Source organism: Dermacentor albipictus, chromosome 2, assembly GCF_038994185.2.
Source record: "Dermacentor albipictus isolate Rhodes 1998 colony chromosome 2, USDA_Dalb.pri_finalv2, whole genome shotgun sequence".
Lineage (NCBI taxonomy): Eukaryota > Metazoa > Arthropoda > Arachnida > Ixodida > Ixodidae > Dermacentor > Dermacentor albipictus.
The window spans coordinates 163,464,403-163,484,818 of record NC_091822.1 but is presented as its reverse complement, the minus strand read 5'-3'; the positions used below and the strand labels follow the sequence as shown (position 1 = coordinate 163,484,818).

Here is a 20,416-nt window from a genome sequence, read left to right as displayed (position 1 = left end):
AAAATAGAAATAGGATTTGCTGGTTCTTTCAGTAAATAAAAGTGTGTTGACGTTGTAAGCATTTGTGTATCTATACCGTCGATAATTCAACATTCAGTTAATTCAGACATCTTTTCAGTTTCGTGAAATCCAAATTAACGAAGTTTTACTGGATATACATAAAACAAAATAAAGAATAAGCTTTTGTGTGTAAAGCATTTCAATAGAGTCTAGATATACGGCATGCAATACCTAGAGAGGAAATGGAATGGCCAGCATGCACTGCATTACAGTGAATGGAATTGCTCAAGAATATTTTTGTGCATTTATGTGTTATTGCGAGTTCCTCAGTCTAGATCTATGGCCTTTGATATTAAATATGACATGCTGAACCAAAAATCATTGGACGCTTTAGGCACATGCGGCAGCAGCACTGCTCTGCTTATTCTTGTCTCGCACACTCATTCAGTCTTGACACTTTGTTCATGTGAGTGATGCCCTGATTACTGGGGGAATCTTTATTAAACATGCTCATGTCCAACATAGTAGCCTTCAGAACAGTCATCAGGCCATGTAGAATTATTCTCACTTTGCATAGATTTCAAAAAAATTTGACCCAACACAGCTTCCAACTGTAAGTACGACATAATGCAACCGTATCTGCACAACAGGCAACCTCAAGTGGACTACTAAGTGGCTTAGAGCTAGATACTTGTTATCCCGGCCGTAGCTGAAAAGTAGGGGTGTGTGAATAACAAATTTTCAATTTCTAAGCAAATTTGAATAATAAAGACCAAGTAGGAATTTAATTTAATATTTCTGGAGTGTTTTTGAGACAAATACTATTAGTTTTGCAAAAATGCAAGCTTGTTCACCTACTAGAGGTGCGAAAAAAATCAAGTTGATTGCACATGAAAGTGTACGTGTCATGACGCAAAAATGCAGAAAAGCGTCACGTGGAAGCAGAGCATTGGTACATTTTAGCACTCACTGTGGCTCGCTAATCTCGTATGCTGCTACTTTTGCACTTTTGTTTAACAAACATGCATTGAAGTGTTGAGTGTGTTTGTTGAAATGTTGTGTTAGATATAAGAATGGCTACTTTAATTAACTTGCTTGGTGTTTGTCATGGTACCCTCTGCAACACTCAAATACTACGTGGCATTCTCAATGTGTAGGTGGAAACGCCAATGGACAGGTGAAGTTTCGTTCCTTCTTTCAGCGAGAATTTCTTCCAGCCACTGATAAGGTGATTGCTCCCTCACTCTTCCACTTGCCTTTTGTTTCTTGCGCCACTTTGATGTGGCAGTTGTATTAACACAGCACTAAATATGCAAGAAAGCTGCAGTTTCTTTTTGTGCATGCGCACGCATGTGATGTTTTGTACAACTTGTGGCAAAATGATCTTGCAGGGCCTCGCTTACTCGCTCATTCATTCTAGTACTTACTCACCCTCCATACCAACCACGTACTTGTTTATTTGTTCACTTAAGACTCACTTTATTACTCACTCACCTACCAACTCGCCCACCCACTCTTTTACTTGCACAGCCACTGTCGCCACAGCTTGCTCGCTCACTCACTCACTCACTGTCTCTCACTCACTCACATTCTCGCTAACCACTCGCTCACAAACAAACATACAAACAAGCAAGCAAACTAGCAAAGTGTTTAGGCAATCATTGAGGGCTACAAGAATACTAACTTAAGAGGAAGATTCAGCTTGGCCACTCCTATATAAATACATGGGAACAGAGAAATTTATCTTGGCAGCCACTGCACCAATCTTTATATGGCTTGTTACATTTGAAAGAAAATGTTAAGATCTAGTGACTGTAGGAAGCATATTGCTCATTTGTTGAATTGTTGAAAATTGCTAACTAAAAAGAAAAAAGGTTGACTATACCACATTTTCGACTCTGTAACTCAGTAGTATGTAAGGACATCACAATTCTGGGAACTGCACCTAATGGTAGTCCTCAAGTGGACAAAATTGATGTATTGTACATCACTCTGAAATATACCACTAATTTGTGAGTAGGGCTTTTGCATAGCCTTCGTAAACATGATATAAATCCGGATGTCACATTTGTTTGCTTTAGCTGCTGTAGCAGATGCAGTTTACAGAGCTTCAATATCTGCTTTTGGTGCAGAGTTCAGGATTTGTAAACTTTGTGCTTGAATTATATTTTTCAACTTGCCAATTTCTTCCTGTAGGGTTGTGTAAATGGTCGAAAAGTTCAAATATTCTTGATATCTTATTTTTAATATCTGTATTCGATTTGAAAATACATATTCGACAATGTTCCAATATTTGGTTGGGTACGAATAATGGAATCCAATGTAATATATTTCTAGCCGTGCAGGAGTGAACACGGTTCTTAGAATTGGTTTCTATCTAATCTAAGAATGTTGGCACTATGTTGTGCTGAATTTTGTGATGATTTTGTGCCGCTAGCGAAATTTAACGTGGAAAGCTCACTTATCCACTGAACGGCTAAACTGTGCGGGAAAACCAGCCTCTCAGTAGCAACGAGCACGAGATTGCAGACAGCGAGAGTGCACTTTTAGAGCGCAGCTCTTGGTTGCGCGTTCCTACAGCAAGCCTCGGCGTCCTACCTCCTAACCGATTGAATGAGCACAGCAAAATGTGAGAGCGTACGCTGCGTGCAGCGGGAGATGAAAGAGGGGATTATCGTAAACAATGCGAGCAGGAAAGGTAGGAGGATGGTATGACGAAAACATGAGAAGAAATGCGTAGTGCCGCGCACGACGGACTTTGCAGTGACGAAGGCTACGAGATGGCGCCAGAGTAGCATACGTCGTCTGTGCGGAAACGTGCTGCGTGAGCGGAGGTCTGCCTGTGGCGGCTGCTGTGAATCGTGGCCGCGCTCACTGTTAGCGAGGCAGTCACGCCGCACTTCGCTCCATTTGCAACGCGCCACTCGAGACAGATTGTCACCCGCCGTGGTTGCTCAGTGGCTATGGTGTTGGGCTGCTGAGCACGAGGTCGCGGGATCGAATCCCGGCCACGGCGGCCGCATTTCGATGGGGGCGAAATGCGAAAACACCCGTGTACTTAGATTTAGGTGCACGTTAAAGAACCCCAGGTGGTCGAAATTTCCGGAGTCCTCCACTACGGCGTGCCTCATAATCAGAAAGTGGTTTTGGCACGTTAAACCCTATAATTAAATTAAAATTATTAGAGACAGATTGTCCGCGTCAGCCACTATAGTATACCGAAATGAAAACACATATAGAGCTGCGCTGAAATTTCGCGTTAGGCAGTGCCGTAATCATTGGTGATTTTTTTCCTTTCATTTTTTTTTTTGGCAGTGCCATCCCCAATTTTCAGCTTATTGCTGACAGCAAGTGTAATGAGTGATGTCTGGCACAGAGTCAAATGCCTCCGAATTTATGGGCATTTGATGCGGTATTTTAAGGCACAGGCCGACGAGGATAGGTAGTGGGAAGTACTCAATTTTCCAAGTTAACATGAGCCAAATACACAATCTATTAGTGTAACGGCTTACTAGTCTAGTTTTTTAACATTGACAATACAATTGCAATGTTCCAACATAACAAATTAACCCAACTTGCTAATAAATGCATGTGTATATCATTATTTGACATAGGAAGCTAAGTATTTGTATTCGATTCGTATTTGAAAATTTTTATATTCGTACACCCGTAATTTCTGGGAAGTTCGTGAAAAATTCCAGGTTCTAATTCGAACTTCTGAGAAATATAATGAGCTAAAAAGCTCATTATAATTTAACTTTTTCACTCAAATGCAACAAATTTAATTCAAATAGGTCCAGCAGTTGTCTCATAAAAGCACACCTGCATTTTACATGTCTTTGAATAGGGAAATCCAAGTTGCCCTTGAGCTAGAGCTTCCTCTTAACATGACAATGCAAATAATAAACATTGGCGCACATGGTACGAATAAGTGCACTTACATATTGCAAAGTTACTTAGCCTCAAAACTTTCATTGCAGCAGTTACACAGTTGCCAAACTGTATTCCAAGGGTGAGATCGCGCAAGCATCGTGCTTTCCAAATGGTCGCTTTGCCTCCTACATCACTGAGCAGACAGTGTTTAATTGGCATTCCTGCCTCACCTTATTGACCACTGCTGACAAAAGCACATCGGCAAACCATGGGCATGCAAGTGACCGTTTGTAAAGCGAGGTGCTTGCGCAGTCTCACCCCAGCTTTGTTCACAGTGCGGATGCCGAAATTAGGACGGAACACTGTGCAGTCAGGACAGCAGTGTTTTTCTGTGGCTGTAAATGTTGGAGATTCCACCTAAAACAAGACAGTTGGTCACATCCCCTGTGCCAAGTGTCTGTTAGGGTGATGCCACTGTTATTAGGACAGGTGACAGGTAGTAGTTTGACTGTGCCAGATATAGTCAGTACAGTGCAAGAAGCAACAGGTCAAAATCGCAAAGCTGGTAGTACTACCACAAACTGTCTGCACTTGCTCAAATGCTCCGTCTTCTCGTAGGATTGAAATAACTTTTTTTTGAACAAGTTGTTATGATTCACTGACATGATAACTTGCTTACCCACTCACGAACTTGCTCACATACTCATATTCAATAACTCACTCACCTACTGACTGACATGCTTACAGACTCACTCACCTACTCATTAACTTGCTTACTCACTTACTGACCCACATACAAAAGCACATGTGCTCGCACAAATGCTATAAAGGTTCCCATCTCCAAAGAAAAACTGCTTATCCTTCCTGAGTGGTAAAACTGAGACAGAGTGCTCGAACGCAGTAATCATGCATTATTTAACTGTGTAACAAGCTCGGATAGATTTTTTCCATGACATGCTGAGACTGACTGCTTGGCATTCGTTGCTCACACATCACTTGCTTCTGTTCATGTGCTTGTTTGTAACCATGATTAAAAAGAGGTAATCAGGTTGTATTTTGTATTTTTGTATTACGTTGTATAAGGTAATAAGAGTAACTTATTTTAAGTTCTTTAGAGTTAACATTTTTGGTCAACATTAGTGGGATCTACTTGTCATTTGTTCTTCCACAGATCGCCTTTGACCTCGTGGTTAGTGCATTCTCGCTCATGGAGTTACCCAATGCTGTACAAAGGCTCGAAACAGTGGCCAGCCTGTGGGGCAAGACTAACGGCCTACTGGTACGGATCACTGTTGTGTCGCTGCTGTTTGAGTTGTGAACACCATTATCAATCTCTAGATGTGATCTGTTTTCATAAAAGGTTTTTCCTCGTGCATTTTTGTGTAGAGCAGGTGCCACTGTTACTGATTGCTTTCGTTGGTCAATAGCTCGTGTGTCTCTACATCGGTATCAGTTTCTAGAGCATCTTTTTACGTTTGCCTTTCATGGAACCATCTAGATTGCAGCAAATGTAAATCGAGCCAAGACTTCCATCTGAAGACGTAATGCACAGCAGTGTTGAGATATTAACTGGGTAATTTACTATGCACACATGCTATTAATACTTCAGAATGGTGATATGACTTAAGTGGGGAGCTGGGTCTTCGAAAAAATTAATTGTTCTTTGAGATATATAGTGGTGCAAACTTCTACATATACACTTGAACTTTGTGATAACGAAACGGGATGCAAGAAAATAATAGATATAATAAACTACTATATGCAATTTCCCTTGAAATCCCTACAGAGTCCATGTATTTTAAACCTTGTTTTAAGAAAATAAAATTAGTCTGCCAATAGATATAGCGAGCTAGATTGGTCTCCAAAATAAAGAATACTGACTGTTGCACTCCGAGCATAACGCATTCACTGGGTTCCGATCTCGTTCGGTGCGGCAGTTCAGTGTTCTCATGTCAAATATGCCACACTGCCGCACTACCGGTGGATGTGCACAGGCAGCATTTCTTTCTTATTTTAGTGCACCTCTCTTGCTGCGACACGTAGCTGCTCCGAGATCGCAACCTGAGAGGCCGTGCCTAGCTGCACCGCATATCGATGATGGTGCTTGCTCGTGGCATGCTAAAACCAGTGCCTCCACTTCTCTCTCACACTGCAGTATGCTGCACTGTGCTGACACAGCTAGGTGTGACCTCCAAGATTGCGTGAAACCCGCTTGAGCTGACGCGCTCACGCAAGAGAGCCATGAGGCCATTAAAGAATCTGCGGATTGAATAGTTTCACTTTCAGTGGCCGAATGCGCCCGTGTTTCTGGTGCCCTGCCAAGCTCTGTTGGACGAATACAGTAGAACCTCATGGATACATTCCCGTTACGTACATTTTTCCAGCGCCAAAATTCGCAGTTGAGAACACAAGAAATGACCCAATAAAGTTACGCTCATATTTTGCCGGTTCATGCGTTCCAGGAAAGCAAGATTTTTCGGCACCTATGTTCCATACTGTATTTACAGGCTTGTAAGTCTACTCGAATGTAAGTCGACCCCCCTACCCATATCGCGTGACAGAAAAAAAAAGAAAGAAAGAACATAGCATGCCCGAGGGCACATTCAATAACGAAAATTTATTAGTAACTGACATGGTCACTGGACTACTGGTCTTCACTAGTGCTGCCATCGTCATCGTTGCTATGGTCTCGCGTCATGGTCCAGTGAAATTTCACATTTGGCAAACAACCGCACCAGGACATCTTGTGAAACAGCAGCCCACGTCGAATGCATCCAACCACACGCAGCCGTCAGGGAGGCTCTTTTGACAGGTCCAGTTGGCACAATTTTGCGGTCTTCTGCTGCCAGCCACTTGTTCTCACGGCGGAGCAAGGCCTTAAAATTAAGGCGAAGGTCCAGGCTTGTTTCATGACCATGTCGCACTTGACTGGCAGGGACCGATCACGCGTTTCAGCGACGTACATGCACGCCGCTAGCTTAGCCTACAGCTCCGGAAAGCGTCCAGACTTTGGCACGTGGGAAATTTCTCACTTGCCGTCAGCAGGTGAAAATTTTGCTTCGCTGCTATCGCCATTCTCACACCACCTGTTCAGAAACATCGAAATTGCGGCCCGCTGCGCAGTGATTTGTTTCTTCGGCGTAAAGCATGGCAGCCCTCTTGAACGCTGCTGTGAACTAGTGCCGAATGATTAGTGGGCCTGAAGCACTCATGATGACTGAGGAAGCATATAAGTAACACGTAGTTGGCAGTCAAGTGGAATGAGTCAAACCAATGCCAATGCCTTTCAACAGAGAATGAGAAAACCACGAGCAGTGTCTGCTTTACTACGAACTACCAATACTCCCCGCAAGCGCCACCGTTCTGAGGGTGCCGCCCTAAATGGGAACAGCGGCGCTTCCATCAACTATCGATACCCCCCCATGAGTGTTGCATGCACTGTAAAACTCTCATAAATGCTGAAAAACCCTTCCAAAAAGTGAACAAACACGCGGGATAATGAAAAGATATGGGTAGAATCATAGAGCAAACATAAAATTGTAACTGCGTTGTAGCTCCCGTTGGTCTCTCTTTTTTGGCGGGGCCATGTTTTGGTTTCGATTCTAAGTCGACCCCCCAACTTCAGACTTTCAAATTAAAAAAGAGTGGTCGACTTACAATCGTGTTAATACGGTATGTTGCCAATCTGCAATTGTATGATACCTGTCCTAGACCCCACGTAAACAAGAAAATGTGCAAGGCACGCGCGTTCGAGAACAGGATGTAGCTGCCCATCACAAAAGCTTCACCATAATACTCGCCCGACCATCTCACGTGAAAATGCCAGCGCGCCCTCAGTTTCTCATTTCGGTACCAGGAAATCTCCAGTGTCATCGCACACGGCATTCATAGCTATCGCCAGCAATCCTATCGCAATAAGCATCTTTGCCTTTGACAGTGCGTGGTGCCATCGGAAGCGTAGCGCACGCTTTTAACAGGCGATAATCGAAATGTGCTGTCATTCCCTGCTGCAAATGGCGATTCTATACGTTTTCCGGCTGCTTGATCCCATCTGAACAAGAGAAGGCGCCAGGCAAGCGCGATTGAGAACAGTATATAGCCGCCTGTCTCACGTAAAAACGATGGTGCACAGTTTCTTATTCTGGTACCAGCAAATCTCTGCCCGAGTCGTTGCATGGCTCATTCACAGTGTCGCCGCCAAACTTATTGAGATAAGCATCTTCACTTATTTGTTTTACAGCGCATGGTGCATAGTGTCTTTGGTAGCACCCTGCATGCACACTCTTAGTGTGCAATAATCCAAATGTGCGGCCATTCTCTTCCGTAGGCAGCGCGAGGTGACCACGTCTTAAAGCGAAAGCTTTACTATGCCAGCCAGCGAGCCATTTTGGCTCATTATGCTGTTTGCAGGCAGCCGTGTGCCTGCATACTATGGCCGACGAACGACCTTGAGCCGTCGTTGCCTAGCAATGCCACAGATGCACTCCAACAGATGGTGTCACCGCTCGCTCCATCAGATGTGCTCCGCTGGGGTAGAGGGAGAGGAGGTGTTGCTTTGAAGGGGGTATATATATATGTGCTTCGCCTCAGTGTATTTAGACCTTACGGAGAGCGCAAAAGAGACGCAACAACGACAGAACGGAGCGAGGAAGAGACAACACGCTCAAGAGACACCAGAAGAACACGCTGCACGTCGAGAAGCATCATAACGAAGATGCGGAGAGAAGAAGTCATGCCACCTCCTGGAGTGAATCTTGAGCTGCGGAAGAGACTGCTTTGAGTTCTCGAGAGCGTCAGAATGAGACGCTGCATAGGCGACGTACCGAGGAAACGGAGGAAGAACGTGCAAGAAAACTCGAGACCACAAGCATAGTCATGCAGCTCTTGCTTTCGCAATTCAACTATGGTTCACCAGAGCCAAACCACAGGCAATTTTGCTTTGTCAGCATCCGCCGTTGCCCACCTGCTCGATTTTGTTTCAGTTTTCTGTGACCCTCCTAAACCAGCACACAATGGGAAAACAAAATGCGCCTTGGGCTGCCTGAGCACCACCAATTCAATGCGCGTTGGCATCTTGTGCCACAACAATCCATGCGACGCTTCACATTACGTAGCTCTCAACAATAGTTGAGTCTGTCAAACCTTTTCTAGTTAGTTGAGATCGTACGTTTTCTCGGTTAGTACTGTTTTTCTCGCAGTTTTTTCCAAAATATGTGAAGAAGGTTCTACTACTTCAACAGGTTTTACAACAATATAGCAAGCCAAGTGGAAAGTGGAAGCGAAAGATCATAACATCGGAACATAAGGGCACATAAGCAATGGCTGTCGTATCGGGTCCTAAAAATCGCGTGTTGCACACGCCGGAGAGTCTTTTTGGCTGCTGTTTTCTTTAATTTTCATTACATAAGGGGCTCTGCAGTGGTTCGGCAGGCCGCGTAGTCTTAGTCTTCTATGCATGTTTAAAGTTGTGCATGCATATACTGCAGTAATGAATATAAGGAAGTAATTGGTATAGCAAAGTAATTTCTGATTCCCTTTTAACTTCATTATAACAAGGTTCAAGTGTATGTAATGTAATGTGTTTATTTTGTAATATGCAGTCCAATTTTATTTATCTCCCCTGGTTCTAATTTTATGCGAGCTTCCTTTAAATAATTTATTGCATTGGTTTGCAACATATCTGTTCGTGAAGTTTCACTAAACAGAGCACCAATGGCTTCTCTATGAATCAAGGAATAGAGTAACACCAACTTTATTGCTTTGCCTTACCTAGAACAGTTGCGAGGCTTCAAAGCTGGTCACCAGAAAAACACTTTGTTGTGCTTCAAATTCAATACCTCACGACTTCTGTTTAGGTAAGGCAGAGCTATAAGGTCTATCGTATTGAATTCCTTGAAAGATACAGAAGCCATTGATACCATAACAAGCGAAATCTAGGGAGCAGATATTTTTCAAATCTTTGCAGAAGATAATTGAAAGTAGCTTGCATAAAATTTGAACTAAAGGCAATAAATGGAAATAGACCTTATATTCGAAATGAGCACACATCATTACATATATGTACAAGATTTCAGCACTGTACCTCAAAGAATAAAGATTTGAAAAATTTTTGGATGTCTCTCGAATGTAGTGCTGAAAAAGTTCTTCAGTCTCTTCAACTATAAGTGGAATTATCACGCCAATACCAAGCTTTCTATCTATTTTTGTCTCCGCTAGCAGCGATTTAAGTAGCAATTACTTGTGGAACAAGGATTACACTCCGACATATTGACATGGAACAAATAGCTTCCCATTGAAAACTTTTGGCACACCACAAGCAAACAACATTAGAATGAGAACGGAGGTTCAATTCCCTGTCACAGCGGCCGCATTCTGATGGTTGCTGAATGCAAAAATGCTCTTGTACTTAGATTTTTAGGGGCACACCAAAGAACATCAGGTGGTAAAATTTACATTAAAAACTAGAATGTAGGTAGAGTACTTAAAAAGAAAATTATCAGCAGAGATCAGCTATTCCTCCAGCTCTGTATTTATTTGGTGCTAACGACAGCAGCGGGATCTCACAGTGGACAACAGCACCACCGGTAAAGAACAACTGGTTCCTTGCAAAGCACACACTCTCATGCTTGCATGCTACAGTATTGCACGTCACCACCTCTGAAGTAGATGCTGAGATGTCACCAATCTCGGCTCCTACCTCATGCAAGTCACCTGGTGCCAAAGTTGATCGATTGGGCAGTGGTTAATGGATTTGTAGAGGTGAAGTCTTACAGGTAATATTTACAATAGAGACCAAATGAAAAAAAAATAGTATGCCAAAAACATGTGATGCACTTCTTTCTATGCTACCATGTAAAATAGCTTCTTTTTCGAATGATCTTTCATAATGTAAGCAGCGTGTCACCATTGTCTACCTGTACACACTGTAATCGTCTTGTAATGACAGTGGAGATGGTACTGGTTCTGACATTGCTAACACCACAAACACAAGTTTCAGTTTTGTGTCTGCTTGTAGGTGATTTTCATGTTCTTTTTGGTTCATGTTAGAATTTTGTATATACAGTAACTACATGAGCATGAACACACCATTAGCATTAGTCAACATCTTATGATTGGGTCACCCTGTGTACAAAACTTTTGTGGTCTTTGTTTGTAAGTAGGGACAGTTTCTGCTCCTAAATAGCAACTTAGTATTTCTTGCAGTGTTAGTCTGTACTTCTATTTGTAAACCTCAAGTGGTTGAAATACATGATTTCCAGGCATACGAATGTTTTCAGCCTATGCAAGATGCATGGCTGCTGTACTTGTGTAAATCTTCAAGATAGCCATTATGCCCTCTCTTTTTTATGACAGGTTCTTGTTGAAAATGGGACACAAGCTGGACATAAGGCCGTTGCTGAAGCACGTGACTTCATACTGATGGTTAGTCTTCCTATTGCCTTTCTATTACAGTGAAACCTAACTTGTTAAACCGTAGTTGGCTGGAGCTCGGAAAAAGTGTGTGCTAAACGGCAGTGCCAACCGAAATAGCATGAGATCGACCACTACCTGTCAACAACGTAACTCAGAGAGAGAGTGATGAAAGGGGGAAAAAAAACATGCAGTATTTATTCACTTCGCGCGATAAAAGTGTTATTTTCGTTTGATGCCGCAGCGGCCTAGCAGCAACAACAGCAGCCTCAAACTCACTGATGCTAAGAGCCAGCTTTTCAGCAAGCCCCCTCTTCTCGGCAAACACTGGCATGGCAGATTCCTTGTTGGCATTATGAATTCTTGATGCACGCGTGCAGTAGCACTGCAGAAGTCGCGGGGCGCCTTTTTCACTGCAGGGTGCTGTTCTCGTCGCCACGATTACGTTCATGAGGCTGACGTAACGCGCAGCTTCTGCCACTGTCAAGCCTGTATCGGCCGTGCTGTAGCTTTCTGTGTCGTCCTTGTCACTGTCGCTAGCCGACACTTTGGCAACAACAGAGGCAACGATGGCGAAAAGTGGAACCTCATAGCGGACATCCCTTCGCAGTCGCAGCAGTGCTGCCGAGCAACTTCTTTGCATTCCAAATGCCACACACCGTAGTCAACAGCAGATCCCTGTCGCGTGCCAGCTCAGACTTCTTCGTGTCATGTTCGATAGCACGAACAATGTCTAATTTTTCTTCTATGCTGAGCATCCGGAGTCTTTTTCATCCAAGCTTCGGCATGACGCGAGTCCTCGCATGCACAATGCCACAACGCTCTCTGGCACGCCACAGAAATGATGTTGATGTTGATGTGGCTTTGTGCACGAACACACAGGGCGCTTGGAGGCCGTTGTTCCGATCTCTGAAGCTTGTTGTTCCACCGGTCTGCCCGACGGAGAAGGCACACCGCCGTGTTTGCGCGATGAAAAGTTGAAACATCACATGTTAGCCGATACATAAGCATTAAGCTGGTATGGTTTATGCGGATACGAAACACATTATGTTCAATGGCCGCTGAGTCGGGGATTTGACTTTACTACATTTAAAACAAAACTTCTGTTTAAGCGGGTACAGTTTAACGAGGTTTTACTGTATAAGGTGTTATGTGCGAAAGGCGAGAGAAGTGAATTCACATTTTATTTTTCGTGCATTGGGCATTTTTGCATGCGGTGCGTCAGTGGGTGGGGTTGGAGGCATGGGACTGGTGAGGGATGTTCCAGATAATCACATAAAAAGAGAAGCGCTCACGATGGCCATTTTTGTGACAGAAAGGTTACACTGATCTGGATTGAGCACCGCACCTCTTGGATTCAAAACAGGTGCAGAATTGATTTAGCCACACGTGCACACGTCGCATTATGCATTCCATAAAAACCCGGCTGTATCCATTTTGAAAACTGCATTTAATCGAAGGAAGTCCATTTTTATCCATTTTGGCTTGTGTACAGTCAGTTCGGTGGCCCCGAAAGATTTTTGTTAGGGGAAGGGGGTAATTTCAGACGGCAGCAAGAAAAAGCAGGCCACCTTTTTAGTGTGTTCATGCATATGCTGCTGTATGAAGAAGTGATATTTGGTTGGGATGCTCAAGGCATCGTCATCTGTCTATGCTGAAGTAGTTTGTTTATTGGGTTCAGAATAGTTCTTGGGGTTCCTTTTAATGAGTTCTTTTAAGTGTACATGCTAACACTTGGCATGTTGTTTTCTTCAGATCAGCAAGGATGGCGGTCAAGAACCTGCTCAAGTGTTGGCTCCTGTAAGTAACAGGCAGTTGGAAAGTTTGCTTTGGCCTTTGTACATGTTTTTCGTTTTCTGAGCCTCACTAGACATCAGTGAGAAGCTGTAACAACTGTACCAGTAAGAAGACTGCGAAGAGAACTGTCACAGTTCAGAACTAGCAGCTGTCTAATTTCAGGGTAATACTGTAGAATGTCATTAATAAGATCTTGTTACGTACAATTTCCTGGTGCCATTGTTCATGCTCGAACATAATGACCCAGTAGAGTTATGCTTATATTTTACTGGTTCATATGTTCCCGGAAAATACAATCTTTCCACACCAACGTTCAGTACATTGCCAAACTGTAGTTGCATGCTACGTTTTCAAGCTGCTAGATCCAGAGTAAACAAGAAAATACGTGAGGCGCACGCAATCAAGAACAGTAGCCACCTGCCGCAGCTACACTTCTCGTGTGATAACATTGACACACATTCACTTTCTTTATCTGGCACCAGCAAATCACCTCCCAGATTGTTCTATGAACAGTCACAGCTATTGCCGGGAACCATATCGTGATAAGCATCTTAGCCCATCTATTTCACAGTGCGTGGCGCCATTGGAAGCATACTGCAGACTTTTAATAGGCAATAACTCAAATGCGCCACTCTTTCCTGCTGCAGATTGCGGTCATATGATATGTTTTCCGGCCGCTAGATCCCATGTAAACAAGAAAAGGCGTGAGGTGCAAGTGGTTGAGAAATGTAGCGGCCCACCACATCCATTTCTCCACAATATTCACCTACCTGTCTCCCATGAAAATGCTGGCGTGCACTCAGTTTTTTATTCGCGTACCAGCAAATCTCCTCCCTGGTCGTCGCATGGCGCATTCATTGTTATTGCCGCCGAACCTATTACTGTAAGCACCTTCATCTATCTGTTTTTCAGGGTGTAGGGCGTTGTGATCTTGGAAGTGTGCTGCACGCTTTTAGTAGGAAGTGATAAACCAAATGCATCTCCGTTCCCTGCTGTATGCAGCATGTTGGGAGCATACCATTTTGCTCCAGTGGCATCCGGTGTTGCCCACCCAGCTCGATCTCATTTCAGTTTCCCGTTGGCATCTTATAGCATCATACAATAGGAAAAGAAAAAAAAGGTCATGGGCTGCTGTAGCCCTACTTGCTTGATGTGTGTCAGCGGCTTGTGCCTTGTGCCACAATGAATGCACAACACTTTACATTACGAAGAGTTGGTACAGTTGAGTGTCAAATAGTTTACAGTGGAACCCCGATTATATGACTGACTTTCTCAGGACTGCGAAGAAGCGTCGTAAAATGCAGGAGTCTTAAAATGCAAACATAATTTATGCCTATAAAAATACGACTTATTTCGCGTGACGGATTTACGAGAAACTTCAATGTAACCTATTACTCTGCAGGGCTTGGAAACCCAAATTACCAAAAAATTTAATGCGATAAGAATTAATGCTGCAGTACAAGTACCTATCATGCTTTATTCAAACGAACTTTTACGGCACTCCACTGTCCACTGCAACAATTCCCACCAGCTGGCACGAACTTTAAAAGAAGTCGGTAAGTTTCTTTTGGACCTTGTTTGATTCATGAACCAAGAGCTTTCGCTCGAGTTGGGCATTGTCAAAGACGAGGTCCTCTGCGGCGTCGCGTGAAGTGACGAAGTTTCGGATGCTGTCTATGTGCCGTAGCACCTTAGTGAACGTGGTAGGCACAGGCACGGCATCTGTGGCGTTGTCGTTGTCCTCGTCTGATGTCGCAGTGGTGTCGGCACTAGGCAAAGCCTCCTCGATGGCGTCATCCAGCGACACCTTGCCGCAGATCGCAACGTTGTTGTTGGCCTTCACGTACTCGGTGAAGGTCGTGGTGAGGTTTAAACCCTCGAAATCGGCGGCGGTGAAGCCTGCATCGGCCTTGAGTGGCATCGAGGTTGTTGCGTCCCCAGCAGAGGAGGCAGTCTCTCGCTTAAAGCCACAGTGCTTGAACGAGTTAGCGATTGTGCTTCATGACACTGCGTTCCACGAACTGGCAATAAAATGCATGGCATCGCGCACAGTGATCTTTTTTTTCTTACTCACTGCACTCCATAGCCGCCAGCCAATGCTACACTAACCGCTTCGGGTACCCTTGCTCGACACACTTAATGATGCCAGCATCGAGCGGCTGCAGCTGGCTTGTGCAGTTGGGTGAAAAAAAAAAAGAACAGTCTTTATGTTCCTCAGGCTGGACGTGTCGGGTGGTTGGCATGGTGCGTTGTCCACAAAAAAGCAGTATTTTCCTTGCCTTAGCCCCCATTTTGTTATCCAGCTGGTGCAAAAAATTGCTGAAGAGCGAAGATGTCACCCACGCCTTTTTGTTGAAGTTGTAGCTGCATGACAGCGTCTTCAAATTCTTAAAGCACCGTGGCTTTGCAAGCTTTCCAACAGTGAGCACGGGCAGCCTCTCGGAACCGTCCTTGTTAGCACAGAATAGTGCTGTCACACGCGCTTTACTACGCTTGCCACCATGACAGCTGTCACACTTAAACGTAAGGGTTTGCTCGGGCTGCATATGGTAAAAAATACCGCTCTCATCAGCGTGGAAAACGTCGCAGGGCTTGTATGCAGCAATCATCTCCGGCAGCGACTCCATCCATTCGTTCACCATCGAAATGTCCATAGAAGTGCTTTCTCCGGAGGAGCGGCTGTAGACAATCCGTTTTCGATTTTTAAAGCGGCCACCCGTTCGATGCTTGAAAGTCCTCAATGCCCAGACGCAATGCCACAAGGTCTGCCTTTTCTTTTAGAATCGCGCCGTCAACGTTGATCGCAGAGCTCCATGGTTGATGCAGCCACTTGACGAGAACTTTTTCTAACTTCTCGTGCTGTCCTTTTGGTGCTTTCCGCTTGAGCCCGAACATGTTGGCATTCTTCAATATCACTGCTTTGTTTGCCAGGATCGTCTTAAGCGAAGATTCGGGTATCTCAAGGTCCCAGGCAATGCTGGCTTTCGTGGCTCCGTGCTGCTTTTCGGCTTTCTCGATAATATGCAGCTCATCGCCGAGCGACAGAACTGTCCACTTTCGGGACATCATGCGTCGTGTTGCTCCACACAACTCGGAACCTCCGCTGAATGCTGGTTGCTAGGATTACGACGAAGACCACGTGCGATAAACCTAGGCCTCCCCATGCTACCTTGTCGGTGATATTCTGCTGGGAAACTGGAAGCAGAGAAACGCTTCCCCAACGCCACAAGAGGCGACACCGCCGAGAAGAGTGGGAGGAAGTGGTTGTGGAGAAGAAAAGGCGCTATTTCAGCACAGCGGGCATCTGGGCAGCTGCTGGTGGGGAGGAGAGAAACGCTTCCCCAACACGACGAGAGGCAACGCCACCCAGAAGAGAGGGAGAAAGTGATTGTGGAGAAGAAAAGGCGCTATTTCAGCACAGCGAGCTGTTGGGGGAGAGAGAAACGAACGATGACGTGAGGCAGGGAAGGAAGCTGTGTTGGAGTGAACCGGTCGAGCGGTGTCAAGCACTCTGCATGCGGAGAGACGGAACAAGGAAAGAGATCCGCGGCATTTTTCTTTCGTCCGCCGTTTCGTCCCGCACTTTGCAATGGTCGTCGTGTAACGTGGGTCAGGCGTAAAATTGCATTGGATAACCGGGGTTTTTAATGCATTGCTTTCATGGGCACTTCGCCGGGACTGCGCTTATCCATCGTAAAACCCAGGTCGTCGCAAAACCAGGGGGCGTATGACCGGGGTTCCACTGTAGTTACTTTCGATCGCACATTTTCCCAGTTGGTACGTTTTTTTTCTTGTGTTTTTTTTTTCGAGAACGTATAATGGAGGTTTGACTGTATTTAGCGAAATTTTTGCACCGGTATCACCATAGATGTCTTCATAGGAACTTTACAAGGAAAAACCTGCGTTGACATAGAGTAGTCATGTAAAGTGGGACAGGTAAAGATAGCAGTTTCTTTTTTTTTTTTTATTGGAACCACGCTTAGTTCATGTCATCAGTGGTCATGAAGGCACTGGTTTGGCTCTGGTGGTCACATTTGGTAGATATAACACCTAGTGTTTTGTATCTATACTGGTATAATTACTGAGGATGTTGTAATGGCCTGTTGAGCTGGAAGTCGACACTGCTTTGTATTTTGTACTTATGCTAGCATGCACCACAAGGTGTATTCTTCCATCCATCTACTATCTAGCTGTCTTCTGTACGTGTGTCTGTGTACTTGTCCATCTTTATATCTATATATGCCTGCCTCTCTGCCTACCTCTAGTATCTAGTGTCTTCATATATCTATCTCTGTATGTCTTCTGTGTAATGCTTACTCTGTTTCTTTTGTCCATGGGATGTTCAGTGTCCTCATGACCTTGACTGCCCAAGGGAGACGCAGGCACTTGGCATTCCCTGCACTTTTGAAGCACGCTACGAGGAACCTTTTCTTGCACAGGTTTGTCACATATTAATCATTTCCAGCAGTTGCCAGTTGCTACCTTCGAGACCATCACTCAGTGAAATGTAAGATCCTTTGATCTTATACACATGATATCCAGAGGCATTGCTCATCCCTAAGGCATTGCCTCCGCCCTTGTATTGGTGTTTACTTCATGAGAGGATACAACATAGGCTGAAGACCTTGTGAAAGCTTAGCCTTGTGGAAACAGCACCAGACTGGACTTGCAAATGTGGCCTTCCTGATATTTTGGAGACTGCAACTTTGAACTTCAGCCGTCCAGGTGGCAACAGCGCAACCAGAGTTCAGTTTTGGACTGTAACATTAGAGTTTTAAAGAACCAAGTTGCGCATTCAAAAAAGACAACCACAGGAAAAGGCGACGGAGACGGAAAGAGCGCTCTTTCCGTCTCCGTAGAGACAGGCAGGAGCTGGGCAGGTCATGTGATGCATAGTGTCGATAACTGGTGGATCATTGAAGTTACAGAATGGGTGCCAAGGGAAAGGAAGTGCAGTTGAGAATGGCAGAAAGTTAGGTGGAGTGATGAAACTCGAAAATTTGCATGCGCAAGTTATAGTCAACTAGCACAAGACAAGTATAATTTGGGATTGCTGGGAGAAGCCTTCGTCCTGCAGTGGACACAAAGAATAGGCTGCTGATGATGATGATCATGCAGTGCTACATAGAAATACAGGTCCCTACAGTCATCCAAGGGCAAGGACAAATAAAGGAGAGGGCTTACCATTGTGTGCTGCTAATCCATTTGTGACCCTTCTATTCAGCCTGTGTTGCACAAAGGAGGGTTAGAGACAGACCATGGGAAAGACCTCTTTTTCCGGAAGCTTGTAACCTGTTCTCAATTTCTTGCTGGCTGAAACAACCTGTATCCTTTCATGCAATGCTTAAAGCTTGTCATATGTGGCATCGACAGCCCCGCTTTGTTTTTAAAAAAATTCTTGCTCGTGGTTTAGCTCAGTGATCTGGTTCTTTGTCTGTTCTTGTTTTCACACCTTTAGAAAAAGCACCCAGCTGCTTCCAGGTATTCTTACGTGGTGCTGCAGAGACCCGGAGAAATTGCCAGTGAGTCCTCTCTTTATTTTATATTTTTTTGCAAATTGTGCCAAGTTCGTTTATATACAGTCAAATCTCAATGATATGATCACTGTTACGATCGGGGTGCAACTACTTTTTAAAACTGTCCCTGCCAACATGCATGAGTTACAACGAATTCTTTTTCGGGAACGCAAACGCTTCGCCAAACCATAGGGATGACACAAATTACGTAGCTGCCACGAGACCTGTGCTTATGGAAAGCGCTCGCTGCGGTGTGCGGATTGCGGTGGCAACGTACATGAAGGAATGAGCGTGAAGTTTGAACCTTTCCATAAGTGTGAACTGTACAACACTGAGAGAATGAAGGTCCAGAAAGCTGTCAAGGACTCATTCGACTGAAAGTGATACAGCAAAACCTTGTTACTACAAACACCACATTAGCAAACTTTTCAGAAATCCCCTGCTGAATTCTTATAGTTTCAATGTAAAAATATTTCAGTACTACAAACTTCAGATTACCGGACTATTCAGGATAATAATTGTTATTCAGTTTCCTTGTAATGTTAACAACACCACAGTACTATGAATTAATATTCCGAAATCTGGGGATTCTTAGATTTCCGTGTATCCTTCACGACAGCCGAAACGGTAGGCTAGCAAATGACAAGGCGCAAAAAGCGGGCGTCGTGGAGCATGGGTTCGGAAACCTGACCGGCGCCCAAGAATAAAAGGCACGCGGGCAAGCATAGGCGACGACACATAAGGTGTTGCGAGTGCATGCTCCGCCCAGAAAAGTGTCGCCTAGCAGCATAGGCGCGTCTACTTCTTTCACCCTTATTTCAACGCACACCTCTTTCTTTAGCACTTCTTTCTGCCGCTGTACTAGCTACGGCCACGGTAAAATGTAACCTCTGCACTTGCGGGGATGCCACACAGTCACACTTTGCACTTTGATGTAGTTCAGGTGTCTGCCTCAAGCAAGACAGTTGCAGTGGCCACGGCAAAAATGTTAAGAACAAACAAAAAGCATGAAACATTGCACTTTGTAGTCATGGAGCTACCTTTTTATCGGTAGTTTTCTCGGTGTCAGCGTCTGTTTTGCACGTTACTCTTATTATATGGTGCTTCGGTGGTGCGTGGTGGCGGAATCTATGGAAAGTAGCAGCAGTGGGTGTCGAGAGCCAACAGCAACGTTTTCATAGATAGCTCATATGGTGACAACTTATGAACTGATGTGTTGATGGGCACAATGGTTAATTTTGGGGCTTTCACTATAACAGTCTTTCAGAATAATGAACAATTTACTGCGGTCCACAGAAGTTCATTATACCGAGATTTTGCTGTAACTGTAAATAAACAAGACTATTTGGTGCTGTGATTGTGGCCCTCTTACGGATTGTGCAAATTTCTGGTGACCCCAAATGTTCTTCAATATACCGAGAAATTTGTTTTGTCGAGATGTTACTGTACTAATGTATGTTTCTGGTGGCCTTTGTATGTGTTGATCAAACCATACTTGACAGCATCAAGTTCTGAGAATTCCTCTGCAACGCCAGTTCGCTTTACTTAGGTAAATTACTTGAACTGCGAAATAACAGAAAAAGATATAGACGTCACACAGCAATCGCAATTCTTTTGAAAAAGCAAATGTTTTTGAATATTGTGTGCACCCTTGCACATTGCTTGTCTTTAGGATCTGCAGAAAGTCAGCAGGAACAGAATTGTGTGTATTCATTTATTATCATAGTACGGCGCGTGTCCTTTTGTATGACACGATTTGTAGATGGGGGAATAAAAATATGTATGAATTCGGGGCTTCATGTAAACTTTACCTCCATATG

General features: G+C 44.3%; 1 protein-coding gene across 1 annotated transcript in view; it reads left to right on the top strand.

The window, feature by feature from the left end:
- LOC139056245 (ribosome assembly protein METTL17, mitochondrial-like) overlaps positions 1-20,416 on the top strand; it is a 54,899-nt gene that overhangs the window by 18,444 nt on the left and 16,039 nt on the right. Inside the window, exons 8-13 of the mRNA XM_070534312.1 lie at positions 1,158-1,228; positions 5,045-5,152; positions 11,227-11,295; positions 13,039-13,083; positions 17,427-17,519; positions 18,539-18,602. Coding sequence (XP_070390413.1) covers positions 1,158-1,228; positions 5,045-5,152; positions 11,227-11,295; positions 13,039-13,083; positions 17,427-17,519; positions 18,539-18,602 — 450 coding nt within the window. The remainder of the gene's footprint in view (positions 1-1,157; positions 1,229-5,044; positions 5,153-11,226; positions 11,296-13,038; positions 13,084-17,426; positions 17,520-18,538; positions 18,603-20,416) is intronic.